The sequence below is a fragment of the Paramisgurnus dabryanus genome, chromosome 17, assembly GCF_030506205.2.
Source record: "Paramisgurnus dabryanus chromosome 17, PD_genome_1.1, whole genome shotgun sequence".
In the NCBI taxonomy this organism is placed as follows: Eukaryota; Metazoa; Chordata; class Actinopteri; order Cypriniformes; family Cobitidae; genus Paramisgurnus; species Paramisgurnus dabryanus.
Window position 1 is genome coordinate 6,800,962 of NC_133353.1, and position 16,171 is coordinate 6,817,132.

Sequence of the window (16,171 nt, forward strand, 5' to 3'; positions counted from 1 at the left end):
ATAAAAAGATTTGTGTTCATTTGAAAAAAACTTCAAATATATCTGGGATGGCATGCGAGTGAATAAAATGAAAGATCATTTTTGGGACAGGATAAAGTTTTTTACCATTGTAAAAAACGATGCACTTCACCTTTAAGTAAAAGATTTTAGGTGCTATAACTATGAAAACAAAATGCACTGATTTTGCAATAGCATTACGGTCCCAGTTGTCATCTCCCATGTTCTATATCTCATAAGGCAACAAAATCACCCCATAAAATCCATTTCCTCCAGACAATAGCGGTGAGTGAGCTGACACCGGCTTTCAGCAGCCCGTGATTTGCTCACCGAGGGTCAGTGGATTATTCTGGAAACCAGCGGTGGGCTTCGCTCGCAGACACAGGGACTCAATGCCATTCTTCTCCAAACCACATGTTGACAAGTCAGCTTAATGTGAAGCAGGATAAAGTGTGATTGAGCCGTCGGTCCTGCTGTTTGTCCAAACTCTCTCCATCTCATGTTCTCCGTTCAGCCTCAGAAGAGAAATCTCTCCCCCGCTGACCGAACAAACGGAGCCTCTTTCTCTCCTCCGTCCTGAATATCATCCTCTCGGAGGCCTGCGATAACAATCGACAGACGGTCTATGTTAAATGAAGTCAAGGGTTTTTTGCAGAGGAGTTTTGTGTCTTTTACAACTGCTTGCCGGTGGTTTGGCTTATCAGGACCTGCCTGTGTTAAATGCTGCACGCTGTAAAATGAATGTGTCCCATTATGTGATAATTCTGTCCATCATGAGGTCATCAACAGCACTCCTATCAGAAGAGGATAATTGGAGCTGTAACTGGGAATTACATTTTTCCCTCTCCCTTCTTAAATGAAAGATAACAATGCAATATGAATATGGCTGTTTCTTTCTTATATAGCGGTGATTACTGATGCTGCTTCATAATTAAAGTATCTTTGATTGGCTGTTAATGTGAAAACTTAATTTTACAATAGTTAACTAACTTAAGTACCAGTGTTGGGAGTAACGCATTACAAAATATAATATATTACAGTAAAATATTAGTTTTTGCTGTAACGCAGTAATATAACGCATTACTAATAAAATTTTGGTAATATTTTACTCGTTACAGTCTTAGTAACGAGCGCGTTACAACAATGCATTTCAAAAATAGACGTGTTATTTTATTTTTTTTATTTTTGACTAATGCGCGCGACCAGCATCCACACATGAAAAAGCTGCGGGTAAAATAGTAATGTCTGCGTCCCAAACAGCATACTTCCATACTATATAGTAGGCGAAAAGCACTACTTCTCGTACTCTTTGCCTACTATATAGTATGGAAGTAGGCGGTTTGGGACGCAGCGTATGTCTGTTTCCAGGTGCTGTATGCAGCATGTTCATTCTTACTTTAATTTTGTATTTGACGCGTTTCTTAAAGAGCCGAATCTGGGAAGTCCGCGGCTGTATTGACTAAAGTGGTCGCAATCAGGTCGGGTAGCGCCGCATACGCAAAATTCTGCGAATGAGAGCACTAATTAAAAGCAACAGAAAGTTTCTATCGGTCTCCTGTGCTGCTTGAATCTCAGAAGTAAAGAGACTTTTAGAAATCTTGCCAGTAAAATCCATTTCACCACACCAGCAATGACAAGGTAAGCTAACGTTGCTATGGTTACAGCCCATATACATAATAGATTGCTAGGCTATTCCTATGCTATCTACAGTTTTATTACAAACAGCAACCTAAACTACAACATAACATTAATGTAGACTTAAACATGGTTATTTAAATAGTACATTTAAACATCACTGGTTAAAGGTTTTACCAGCCTTTGTATGGGAGCCTATATTCATTGTTTGGCAAAAAGCAGTGTTCCTCTGTTTGTCTGTGTTTTATTAAGCAATTATATGTTAACCTACATGTAATCCGAACAGTCATTGTTACTGTTTTTTGCCATAAGTCTTCACTGTGCCTATTCAAAGCTCGAGGGCCAACACATAACTTCTAGATTTATAAGCATCAATAAACTACATTTTAACATTTTATAATGCCTAGTCATACTTCTGTTATTTTGATGAAAGTAACTCAAAAGTAACGCAAAAGTAGTGTAACTCATTACAGTTCAGAGTCAGTAATATTGTAATGTAACTAATTACTTTCAAATTACAGTAATTTGTAATATATAATGTATTACACTTTGGAAGTAACTTGCCCAACACTGTTAAGTACTTATTAAAACTTGGGAAATCTTTGAAATTTAGTTTGGAACGGAGATGTATCTAAACTCCAGTTGAACTCATGTGAGTCACATACAAGGATTTGTAACTTTAATAATCTCTTTATAGTATTGCACTTGGAAATAGATTTTAAAAAAGTTGTTTTGTCAGATGAACAAAATTTGTCACATACTGTGTCCATGGATTCTAAAGTAAATGGACATAAAAATATGTGACCCTGAACCACAAATATGGGTCAATTTTTAAATTTAGATGAATAAAGAAGCTTTCCATCGATGTATGGTTTGTTACAATTAACCGAGATACAACTATTTGAAAATCTGAAATCTGCACTGCAAAAAATGATTTTCAAGAAAAATAATCTTACTATTTTTTGTCTTGTTTTCAGTAAAAAATATCTAAAAAATTCTTAAATTAAGATGCTTTTTCTTGATGAGCAAATATGACCCAAGAAAATAAGTCTAGTTTTTAGACCAAAAATATAAATTTAAGTGATTTTGTGCATAAAATAAGCACAAAAAAAATCTGCCAATGGGGTAAGCAAATTTTTCTTGAATTCTTCTTGTATTTAGTGTTTAAGATTTCTTGCTTACCGTATTGGCAGATTTTTTTGCTTGTTTTATGCACAAAATCACTTAAATTTGATATTTTTGGTCTATAAACTAGACTTTTTTTGGGTCATATTTGCTCATCAAGAAAAAGCATCTTAATTTAACAATTTTTAGATATTTTTACTGAAAACAAGACAAAAATACTAAGAATTTTTTTCTTGAAAATAATTTTTTGCAGCGTGAGGGTGCAAAAAATCTAAATATTAAGGAAATTGCCTTTAAAGTTGGCCAAATGTACACTGTAAAAAATAAATTGTTAGCTCAATGAATTATTTTTTAGTAACTAGTTCCACAGAAATTTTACGTTCACTCAATTTCTGTCACCAAAGTGTTACCTGGATTGATGTTTTTTAGTTGGCCCAAATTTGGCTCAAATATAAAAAAGTATGTTGGCTCAATTAGCTTTATAGTTCATTCAACTAAAATGTTTTAATCAGTTGAATCTTTAAAAACTTACAGCAAAGACTCTGTCAATTAAAATTTAAGTATTCACTCAATGTTTTATGTGTTACTTCAATTAATATTTATTATTTGGGATTTTTTTAATAACATTTTTAAATTATTTATCAAATAATTTATGCTGGTGTTGTAAACAAAATAATTAACTTCAGTCACATAAAAACAAAAGCTTTTTATTCACTTATTCACTTATCATACAGACTGAACATACAGAATTAAGTCTTCTTTAAATAGAGGGCATAAAACAGTCCAAAAAGCCTCCAAAGTCAGTCAGAACATCTCCAGGGCCATTTAGGAGACTTTCCTCAGCCAGTCCAAGCGGAGACTGTCTCGCTATGTCTCGGGTCTGCCTCTCACATCATCTCCGCTCTGGTTTGATAAACAGAGGAATATAAACACACACACACATACATAAATAACATGTTTAATATAATAAAGTTTGACGGTGAAAGACTTTATTCCCTAAATAACGTTAATGTTAGGCCAAATTTCCCTCAGACATCACACATAATTAAACACTATTGGGCGGTTTTCTCGGACAGGGCTTTTCACTGACTAAAATAACTTACTGACATCTCTTAACATATGAGTGCTATTGTTTTATCTCAAAATGCACGCCAGTATTGTATTATATAAGGTTTGTTTGTAAAAATGTCCCAATTATAATAAAGACCGAGTTCTAAACTCTGTCCGGTAAACCAACCCTATAACGTTATCCAGGCTTTTTATCTTAACTAAAATAGCTCCACTTTACTTCGGTCACATAACATAACACACTTCTAATATATCTTTACAAAAATATAATTACAAAAACGTCGAGTATTTGCGTCTTTGTCAATTAATATATTCTAAAATTAACATTTAATTACAAACACTTACCTGACGTGAACTTGAGGAAACGGCTGAATTGTGTCCTCCCTTGTGTGAATCAGTAAGTGATTCCAGCTGTTGCGTGCGGATTGATCTCAGATGAAATGACCTGTGATCCAGATCCTTCCGAGTTAAAACATTTTAAATTCAAAATACACAGACGCACGCGCATACATACATACATACATACATGTACACGCGCGAGCACGCGCGCGCGCACACACGCACGCACACGGGTACACACACGGGTATATTTAGAAGTTTTAAGATTGTTATGATATTGGGACTATTTCTCCACTCGCACCTTCAGCTCTGAAGTTCAAATTCGCAGGCAGTACGCAGCCCAGTTATAACAAATGTGAAAGATATGAAATATCATTCAACAGCGATATCATTTATGTGCAATCCTAAAATATGATTTAAAACATACCGGTAAACCTTTTATTATTAAGTATAAGAAATTAAAATGAATTAAATCGCATGTTTAAACGCCACAGAGATATCAGAGCCAGCAGTCGATTTCTGATGGGCTTGACGAGGCGAGGCTGCGCTGGGCGGGGTGTGAGCGCTTAAGTGTCTGTGATTTTCTGGAGCTCATCTGGAGCTCTTCTCCGTCCGAAATGTTCCGAGCACATTTTTAAATAGACGCTATCTATATTAACCGACCGCATATTTAAACTTAAAGCACATACATTCACGCCTGAACAAATCTTAAAATTACATTTTGTTACCAAATAACAGTAATATTATGAGCATTTTGTTGTCAGGAAACATAGCTGTCATAAGTCCACATATTGACCAGATTTGTCTTAATTAGTTCAGTCAACATAGCCATTCTGAATGTTGACTGAATTTGGAAATAACCATTCACTTAATGTTTTAAACACAGATTTATCTAGACTTAAAATAATATGTCTACTCAACTAAGCCCAAACAAGAAAATTGGTTCAACTTATATATTTTTGCCCTTCCAACATTTCATTAATTGGATTTTTTACAGTGTAGGGTGACCGTTTCATTTTTCTCGCACACGTCCTTTCAGGTATGTCCTCCAAAAGTCGCATTTGTCGACAACATACGTCATCGAGGTACTCACATTTCAGTTAAAAACATTATAAAATTACGTTTTTTTTCTTAAAGGGGACATATCATGAAAATGTGACTTTTTTCATGTTTAAGTGCTATAATTGGTTCCCCAGTGCTTCTATCAACCTAGAAAATGTGAAAAAGATCAACCCAGTAACTTAGTTTTGGTAAACCATTCTCTGCAAGCATGTGATAAAATAGGTCATTGAAATTTGGCTCCCCTTGTGATGTCAGAAAGGGATAATACCGCCCATTAATCTGCTCTATCCAACCACGCCAATGGCATTTAGTGCAGTGATCAGCTCATTTGCATTTTAAAGGACACACCCAAAAACTGCACATTTTTGCGTGGCAATTTTAATTTGCTATAATAAATTATCTATAGACGGTTTCAGCAGTAACAACATAAACAAGCATCTTTCGTGGTCAACACGTAACTTCTGGTAAACTCTGTGAAGAATTAATAACAACAAAGTACTGTAAACATAGTTTATTTATATAACAAGCAACATAAACAACATGTAAATTACCTAGGATACCAAAATATTTGTTCTTTTTCGACAAGGTATTTGTTCAAGAGTTTAGTTTAGCAACTAGTCAGACCATTAAAACCGGTGAAACCATCTGATATTTTGAACTAAAACTTCACATATGTACTCTGTGGACACCAAAGATTTATTTGACATCTTAAAAAAGTCTTGTAAAATTTCCCCGTTAATATCCTAATGTTTTTTGGCATAAAAAAATGTATAATGACCCATAGAATGTATTGTTGGCTATTGCTACAAATATACCCATTATGACTGGCTTTGTGGTGCAGGGTCACATATATGAAACAGACAGTTGGCCAGTCCATCGCAATACACTTGTGTAATCCCACAATGCATTCGTTATAGATTTTCATACTTATTTTAAACTATGTTGTGCATGTTTTAATGTTTAGTCTAAAATAAGTTGTGTAATGTGTGATCTACTAATCCTTGCGGAATTCATAAAGTAATAAACTAAAATTTAAGACACATGCATCCGGTTTTACGGACAAGGCTTAAGGCTAGACTAAAGCACATGTTTGAGCTGTCGCAACTGAAAATAACTTGCACTGACTGATCTTAAAATATGATTTGTCTAAAGATACACAACAGTAACGTCTGAGACATGTTTATATAAGATGCTTAAACGTCTTAATTTAAGGCCTAGTCCTGGCTTTAGCCAAGCCTTGTCTGTTAAACCAGGCAAAATCCACAGAGAAAGGCCTCAGGAACCATCTTCCCGTCCCGTGAGGCCACTAAGCCACCGTCCCACCGCTAATTTAATCTGATCATTTGAAATAATGCAAAATCTCTTGGCTCCCTAATTAATCATAGGTCCTGTGTCGATATTGTGTACTGTACGTGTGTATATTGTGTAAACACATGTGGGTGGATGCAAATGCTACAGAAATGTAATACTTTTATCCTGCAACTGTCAGAGATAAATTCCATTTGACTCTTCCTTCCCAACGCTGATTGATGAAGCAGATTATATTGAAAAAGCAAAGGCTAAAGGCTACGGCAAAAACGTCTCTCACACCTCTCCGAAGCAGTAATAGCTTTTGAAAGATTGCATCCCTGCATTTATGGAAGAGAATCGTAGCTCGAGAGAGAGAATGAAGAATTAACTTCTTGCGAGAAATTACAGGGGAAAAATCAGTATGGAAATGATTGATTGGGAAGGCGAAAGGAAAATGACATCATGGATTTTGTTTATTCTTCACGGTGGGCTCGGCGTGGCCTTTTAGCCCGCCTCGTGATTTCACATCGGATTGTTTTCTAATATGCTTTGATGACACGTCTGGAATCCAATTACTCACCCCAACAAATAACACAGGAGAAACTCAGCACATTGGAGAGTGTTTTAATAGGGGCAGCACCTGTGTCAGTCGCACATCTCTAACATCCTCTCTAAACCTGTTATTGGTGATGACTGCGGGATTATCGCACGACTCACTTTGGCTCACATTCAGATGATAATATAACTCTCTAATATTTTAAATGATCAGTAAACTATGGCCATGTGAATGTAACGGAGATGACGACAATGTTTCTGCCACCAGCTCTTGTAGATGCACCACAAAACTCCTGAGTGGATACCACTGCTATCTCATTAAAAAACCGTACATATTTTACAAATCGGCTAATTCATATTAATTCATACAACCACATTCGTAAGTTCTGGTACAATTTGCCTAGACCCCTGTGACGTTGGGGTTAGGTGCGTGGTTAGGGGTTCGGTTTCATTGTTGTCGTACAATTTTGCATGATTAACTTCGTATGAATTGATACGAATTAGCCAACTCGTATTATGTACAATTTCGCGTGAGATCAGGCTGTGGGTACCGATATTCAATAACTTAGAATGACATCTTCCGATACGATAGATACTGACAGATACCGATAGTTTTGTTTTCTACTCATTGTTTCAAATTATTATGTTGTGAAATTCATAAATCTGCAACTCACCAAATTCAAAATAATTACAAAGTATGAGTTTTTCTGCCCTTCTCGATTGCTAGAATATACAGGTAATCTGCCCTGATCATCAGCTGTTATTGAACAGTCAGCCAGTGGTGGCCGGTGACTTCTCTTTCAAGGGGCGCAAATTCAAAATATGTGTTCAGAGTGTCATGCGTGTTGGTTGTCGTTCCAAAATGTGTGTTCGGTGCGTCATGTGAACCATGTGCATTATGTTGTCAAAATAAGTGCCTGCTGCGCATGCGTCGAAGCGGTTTATGATAAAAGAGTCAATCTATCAATCTAAAATCATTATGAGTGGGAGTCGTTTATAACGTGCATTTAAAAAAGCAACACTCGTTAAACAAAATCATTTAAAATATTCCTTATTATCATGAAAATTCCTGAAACAATTTGAGAAACAGCGATATAAATATTCCTGCAGACATTTCTTGGAATAGCGTTTGTAATGCTACTTCTTCTGTGGCACAAAGGGAGTTTCTGCACGAGAGCGCCCCCTTGGCTTTGGGATGTGCCGGGATATCACCGTAATTCATTTAAATTCGTTCACTGAGAAAACGCGCATTTGCACGATTAATCGTTACAGCCCTACTGATTACACATGACATTAAGCGAGTATCTGGCAAATGCGAGCTTCAATTTTACCATAAACCCTTTATGCTGCGTTCAGACCAGCCGCGGTAGAAGCGTCAAGCACGAGTGATTGCAATGTTAAGTCAATGTAAAGACGCGTTGACGCGTGTCTGGAGGTCTCGCGCCGCGAATGAGGCATTTAGGCGTGAATTCAGCGTTTTCGCGTGTAATGCGCAAGTTGAAAAATTTGAACTTTGGCAGAAAAACGCGCTGCGTTAACCAATCAGGAGCTTGCTCTAGTAGTTACGTGATTACAGGAAGCGAGCAGAGTCGCAGAATGATGCAAATTTCTGCATGAATGTCCCGATGACTAGAATTTCATGAGTGGCTGTCACACGCAAATGAAGCAAGTAAACAAAAAATGTTAAAGCGGAAAACTAGACGCGGTAGACGGGAATTTGACGCCTCAAACGCGGCTGGTGTGAACCCACAGTTAGACGCGTGTGCAACAGGCACTTATCTTGACAAGACGCGTGATGCACATGATTCACATTTAGCGCCGAACACATATTTTAAAATGACGAACCACACAAAATACTCGCAAGACACTAACTTAACACTAAATTCCGATTAAACATGACATTAAGCGAGTATCCGGCAAATGCGAGCGTCACTTTTATCATAAACCCTTTAGATGCATTTGCAGCAGGCACTTATTTTGACAATACACATGATGCACATGGTTCACATGACGCGCCGAACACATATTTTGAAATGACAAGCCATACACATCATGGACTAAATACACGTTGTGACGAGCTTTACATCGTGCGCCCTCGTGTGATGTCCAATAGTGGGAAAAATGACTTTTATCTGCCAATTCTGATCATAGGTCAAAATATTGGTGTTCCTAGTTCTAATGCAATCATATTGTCCAGTAAATGATTCACTGGTTAAAGATTAATCGTCCCAATGTATGCAAAACCATTCAATATCTCTGTTCAGAAAAAAAAAAATTAAAAGCCCAGCAGAACAAACTCATCTACAGTATAAGATTTTAAAGTAAAATTGAGGTTTGCAATATTAGTTGCATTTTTATCATAGAGTATTATTACTCTTAAGAAACAAATCAAATTTTGTGCTTTTATGAAATAATAAACTGTAAATGCTTTTATATTGGCATAAGCAGTTTGCTTCGCATTGGATGGCTTTGAATGTGTTCCCCCCGCTGTCTTTCAAAAGCCCATGATTACTGGGAAACATAAAAGCTAGTGATGTATAGACATTCTGTCAAGTGTCTCTTGATATATAAGTCTGTGTTATGGTGACATGCCACATGTAATATTGCGTCTTCACATCAAACCTTCTACAGAGCATTTAGACTGCCATGTCAGTGCAGATGTGTTTACAATGACATATGGTTTAAAAAAATTATATAAAAGGTAAAGAAATGCAGATTTGTTTCAATCTAAATGCATTTCTACATCCCAATGGAGAGCGTGCAAATATATTTGTGACAAGCTTCATATATTTTAGATGAAAATTGAAATCGTTAAAGCATAAAGATTTCTGTTAGTGTCCAAACTAAAAGGCACTTCTGACATTTTGAAGGTCACACTCTTGACTCTTTAATCTCTCTTAAACTTATACGTGGAAAAAAATCACCCAAAACTTGTCTTCTTTGTCACTTAATGTCATATAATCAACAGCGATCTTTTCAACAAAGAGACTTCAACTTATTAATTTTCCATCTATGCCTTCAAATCAACATTCAGCCTGGCTGTAATTGCAAAGCCACCATGCTTCGATACACATGACCTTTACTACCTTTAAAGCCATTTTCATTTCAAACAAAAATGTCCTGTTAATTGCCAAAAGAGGCATAATTTGTTCACCATGCAATGTTTTGAAGACGGTGTAAGAATTCATTTCCATCCTAATTTATCAATGCCAACTTTCAGTGCCGAAACCTTACTTTAAATATTAACACGATTTCAGATTTAATAGGAGTCCATAGAGTTTCTATTGTTCTTTTAAAACCTTTTTATATGTGCATTTGTGTTATTGAGTTTTTCTTATTTGATAATGGCTTCAATGATAAAATCAAATAGCTTGAATGCTTTATAAACCATAAATGTAAACTATATATACACAAATATTTATTTTGGGACCAGTTACAATTTTGGCAAGTAAAAATCTGAACTCCTCTATTGTTAAAGCCTAAATATGTAAGCATACAGTATGAAATGAAAACCATTTAGAGGTCTTAACAAAGAAAATGATTGCTGTTCCATTTTTCAGAAGAAATCCTGGCATAAATATGGCAATCATGCGATTACAAACAGTGTTGTCCATTGCTGTTCCTCACACCCACAAACACTGTCCTCAATTTCATAAGCAACCAGACAAATCCTCTCTCGCCTTTCATTCCCAGCGACTGATTTTGTTCCGGTGCAGGCGCTCGCTCACTCATCATCAACAAACAGGCATCTCCTGCAGGAGCCGATGGGCGATTATAGCAGAGAGCGTATCATCAGACCGCAACGCCGCAATCAGGAGAGCGCTTGATTGGCCGTCGATGAGTTCCAGAGGTTTCCGATGCCACTGTATATCTGAATCTCTGAGGGCCCATCACGCAATCTTCAGAGTCATCAGGACTTCCTGTAAACAGCGTATTAGCCACAAAAATAACCGCTTGATGTCTGTTTGGATGCTCACGCTTTACTTTAAGAACACTGTGTCTGCATCTACAGCATGTTGTGATGGGAAAAGTGTTGTTTTAAAAGTTATGCCAAAATAATCCCCAAGAAAACCAAAATGAAAAGTTGATTTCATTGTACGTGTTATATTATAAACCTACAACTTGTAATGTATTTGTAAATCTGTTTCATTTTAAATTAGTTTGAATGCAAATTTTCCTGGCATCAAATGAAGACAGGTAACCATAGCAACAGTAGGGCACTCAAAAGGAAGCTTGAACAGTATTATACTGTACATGATAAAAGTATTGCATTACTTTGAAAATTGTAATATAGGGTTGCATCATAAAAAGCATGGTGAAATTAAACGTATTGTCCAGGTAAACACTATGGGGTGATTTCCCGGACAGGGATTAGACTAAAATAAATGTAAGAGCTGTCCAAACCGAAAACAACTTACACTGACACTTGTGTGCATTTTGAGACAACCAAAGTGCATCAATGTATTTTAAGATATGTCAGTGACATATCTTAAAATACATTGATGCCCTTTGGTTGTCTCAAAATGCACACAAGTAGCGTTTTAACTCTTTCCCCGCCATTGACAAGTTATCTCGTCAATTAAGAGAAAACATTTGCATAAAAAAGTGTTCCTGATGAGTTTTTATTACCGCGATTATCCACTAGATATCCTAGACTTACCCAATTTATAAAAAACTCAGTGTATGTTTTGATAATCATTCTGAATCTGATCTCTAAAAAATTCCTACACAAAAATGCAATTATTTAAGCTTTTTGCTAAAAAAAAAATATTTTTAAAGAAAAATACCCATATTTAAGAGTTAAGCAGAGAAAAAAGATATAGATAGGATTAAACTTTTTTTTTCATTTTATTTGTTTGTTATTATTTGTCTGTGTCTGTTCTTTCATTTGATATATTTGTATGTTTATATATTTTTTAGAAGATAATTTTCCTGGAAGGCATTTTGTGAAAAGTTTGTGGAAATCACAAAAATGATGGTGGGCAACTTTTCAAAATGCACACGAGTAATGTTTTAACTCTTTCCCCACCATTGACAAGTTATCTCGTCAATTAAGAGAAAACATTTGCATAAAAAGTGTTTTAAGGGTAATCTGTATTACTGCGATTATCCACTAGATAGCCCAGACTTACCCAATTTATAAAAAAAACAAAGCAAAAAATGATTTACTAATTTTTAAACTCTGTGTATGTTTTGATAATCATTCTGAATCTGATCTTTAACTAAATCCCTTCACAAAAATGCAATTATTTCAGCTTTTTGCAATTTTTTTTAAAGAAAAATACCCATATTTAAGAGTTTATAAGCAGAGAAAAAAAGATTTAGATAGGATTAAACGTTTTGTTCCCAGTTTATTTGTTTGTTATTATTTATCTGGGTCTGTTCTTTTATTTCATATATTTGTATGTTTATACAGTTTTAGAAGATAAACTTTTCAAAAAAAAAAGTCTGGTGGGAAATGAGTTAAGTAAGGCATGTTATATTTCCTAATTAAACTAAGGCCTAGTCCTGGTTTAAGCTAATCTCTGTCTGGGAAATCACCCCTATGGGTCTGTCCTTTCGTCCACATCACGTGACTGACTGCAAAAATATATTGTTTAAATATATAGTGTGTGTATGTGCATCTTGTAAAAATTTGACCGTGGACCACAAAACCAATCATTAGTTTTTCTTTAAAAATTGAGATTTATACAATTTACAATATTTGGCTGAGATACAACTATTTGAAAATCTGGAATCTGAAATAATGAGAAATTATTTTTAAAGTTGTCCAGCTATTATTATTACTAATGATAAATAAATTTTTGATATATTTACGTTAGGAAATGTACAAAATATCGTCAAGGTACATGATCTTTACTTTTTGGCATAAGAAAATCTATAATTTTGACTCATACAATGTATTGTTGGCTATTGCCACAAATATACCCGTGCTATTATTTTGTGGTCCAGGGTCACAGAAAAAGCATTATATAATAAAGTTAGCACTTTACAATAAGGTTGTATATTATTAAAAGCATTAGCTAACATGAACTAACAATCAGCAATATAGTAGCATTTATTAATCTTTGTTAGTGTTAGTTAATGCCATTAGTTAATTGTTCATGTTAGTCCATTGTGCATTAACTATTGTTAACAGTAACAACTTCTAATTTAAAAATGTATTTCTAAATGCTGAAATTAACATGATCTAAGATTAATAAAGGCTGTAGAAGTATTGTTCATTGTTAGTTCATGTTAGCAAATGCATTGTACCTGCTGTGTTGATTGTATCTTACATCATTCGAATCACAAGAATCTCAGCTTTCCAAAGATTTGTCAATGTTTAGCTTTTTTAGTTGTTGTATGTCATAAAGTTTTCTGTCAAATAATAAAGTGTTCCTCCCAAGTTACATTTGAACTTTAAGGGGTTAATGTCATAAATTCATCATTTTAATACTGTAAAACAGCGATTCTGTAAGTATAAGAATGCCACATGTGAGATTGTAATTCATTAAATAAGGTTTATTTATGGAAGTGTACATAGTTTATCATGCAGTCTAACAGTACGCTATTTATCCATCTAACACAAACAGTACACTAACATGAAGTAAATATGACATCATTATACACCAGGGTTTGAGCGTACAGTATACATATTTACAGATGCTCATTCATCAATATCAGCCTTGCCAACATCTGCTTTCTCACCATTTACCAGACACACAACGGGGAAAAGCAGTGTTTCTAATCAAATGTACATGTAATAACTGCAAGGCACACAATGTTACATTTCTTTATTCTCAGGGAGTAAAAAAACAATATCGCATCAAACCGCCAAAGATCACGAGCCACACAACATCACACAATCGTCGTGTTGCATAGAAACTGTGACGCTCCCACCGGAACGTTAAGCTAGTTTTGGTAACCTCCACATCAGCGATCTTGAAGAACACAACGACATGTCCGAATCTAAGCTGATTATTCACTCGAAACTGCAAAGCGATAGGGGCGACCCTCTAATAACACACCTCAGCTTTGACCCTGAGGATGCAAACAGGTAATAGTTGCCTGCTTAGACAAGCCTTAGGCTAATGTGATATATGATAGACAGCGTTTTATTTGTACACGAGTGTGTTAAAGTGTCAGGGTTGGTACTGAATGGCGGAAGACTGGTGAGGTAGCTCAGTCCAGGGCGGAGCTTTGGGTCACCGGGGTTTAAAGGTCAGGGTTAAATAGCAAGCAGCCATGAGGAAGAGGATGAAAAAGTGAGAAGGAAGGGTCTCTAAAGTGCCAGACTAGCGGCCCATGCACTAACATCAAAGTAGGTGGAAAATCCAGACCCCGAAATCACCACGAAGGGATGGTGTGAAAGCCCTCAGACAGCGCAGAAGAGCTCAGGGTTTACACACAGACGTGGCTAGAGTTCCAGAAAATCTCTAGAAAAAAAAACAACAACAACAAAAGATTTTTAGAGTTAAATACTTTTCATAGGCACTAAAGAGATAAGAAAAAATGGACAACAATGTACACTGTAAAAAGTGAAAAGTTGGTTCAACCTAAAAAGTTTCTTCAATTGGTTACACCTAAAGTGAAACTAAAGTGAAATTTTAAGTTGAATTTTTTTTTTCTTTTTAAGGTGTTACCAAACAAAGTAATATTTGAAGTTGATCCAACTTTTGCATTTCTACAGTGTACCAGTGGTGGCCAGTGACCTCTTTTTTCGAGGGAGCACGATGTGAGGTTCGTCACAACATGTGTGTAGCCGTCATGTGTGTGGTTTGTCATTTTAAAATATGTGTTCTGCGCGTCGAGAGATCCTGTGTGCATCACGTGTCTTGTCAAAATAAGTGCCTGCTGCAGACGCGTCGAAAGGGTTTATGATAAAAGAGACGCTCGCGTTTGCCAGATACTCGCATAATCTCATGCATAATCAGAGTTTACTGTAAAGGGAGTGTCTTGCGTGTATTTTGTGAACGTGAGCGTCTCTTTTATCATAAATGGTTTTGACACGTGTGCAGCTGGCACTTATTTTGACAAAACACGTAATGCACGTGGTTCACATGACGCAACAAACACATATTTTGCAACACAAATGACACTCAAATGACAATTTTGAATTTGTGCCTCTTGGAAGAGCAGTCACCAGCCGCCATTGCAGTATACAGTTTACTACATTTTCTAATGCAATTGAATAAGTAAACTTAAAGTAAGAAAAAACATTGATTTTATCATTTCGATTTCTGTTTTCAGACAAATGAAACATGCAAAAATTTCCAGTCCATATTTCATCCCACAATACTGAGGAAAAAAACACACAGCAAAAAATTGTTAAGTTGGTTCAACTTAAAAAAGTCAGTTGGTTGAAAATTAAATTATGTTAACGTGCTATTTTCCCCTTATTCATTTTGACAGCCCCAATAGAACTTTGTTGTGTCAACTAATATTTTTAAATTGAATTAACTCAAAATTTTAAGGTAAGCAGGTAACCTACTTTTTTAAGTTAAATAATTCAACTTAAAAATATTAGTTGACACAACAATTTTCTATTAGGGCTTTCAAAATTAATTTAGGGAAAATAGCATGTTAACATAAATTAATTTTAATAAGTTTATTACTGTGCTATTAACGCAACATGCATATTCAATCTTCCTCGTGCTAAATGACACATCTGAAGCATGCATCATTTTATATTAGATCTTAAAGCTGTCTGCCTCAATGTCAATCAAACATTAAAAGAAAGAAAAAATGTAAAATATATTTGAACCTTAAAAAAATCTTCAACTCAAATTTTTTTTAAATGATTTTTGCAGATTTTTTTTAATAATAATAAACATACATTTGCATAAAGCATCTGTATTTGATTAGAGTATTAAAAACATGAAAAGTGTTAAATTAAGGTAAATATAGAACAGATAAAAATATGCGGTAAAGTTGCGATTAATCACGAGTTAACTCATGTCAATCATGCATTAATCTAGATGAAATATTTTAATCGATTGACAGCCCTAATTTTTTACACAATTTGTTTGAGTCAACTACTTTTTAAGTTGAATGAACTCAAAATTTTAATCAACCTGGTAACTTAATTTATTAAGTTGAACCAACAAATATTTTTTAC

At 35.3% G+C, this 16,171-nt stretch overlaps 1 protein-coding gene and 1 long non-coding RNA gene across 2 annotated transcripts in view; both read right to left on the reverse strand.

Moving 5' to 3' along the window:
• Window positions 1–3,443: 3,443 nt before the first annotated feature.
• On the reverse strand, window positions 3,444–4,532 carry LOC135731031 (uncharacterized). Its single transcript, XR_010526181.2, has 2 exons — window positions 4,171–4,532; window positions 3,444–3,660 (listed from the first exon to the last, which is right to left on the reverse strand). It is a non-coding gene; the product is annotated as an uncharacterized lncRNA (long non-coding RNA).
• Window positions 4,533–13,560: 9,028 nt separating this feature from the next.
• The window catches only part of akap6 (A kinase (PRKA) anchor protein 6), a 157,913-nt gene continuing 155,302 nt past the window's right edge, over window positions 13,561–16,171 (reverse strand). The window contains exon 15 of the mRNA XM_065253813.1: window positions 13,561–14,489. Coding sequence (XP_065109885.1) covers window positions 14,448–14,489 — 42 coding nt within the window. The 3' untranslated portion in view covers window positions 13,561–14,447. The remainder of the gene's footprint in view (window positions 14,490–16,171) is intronic.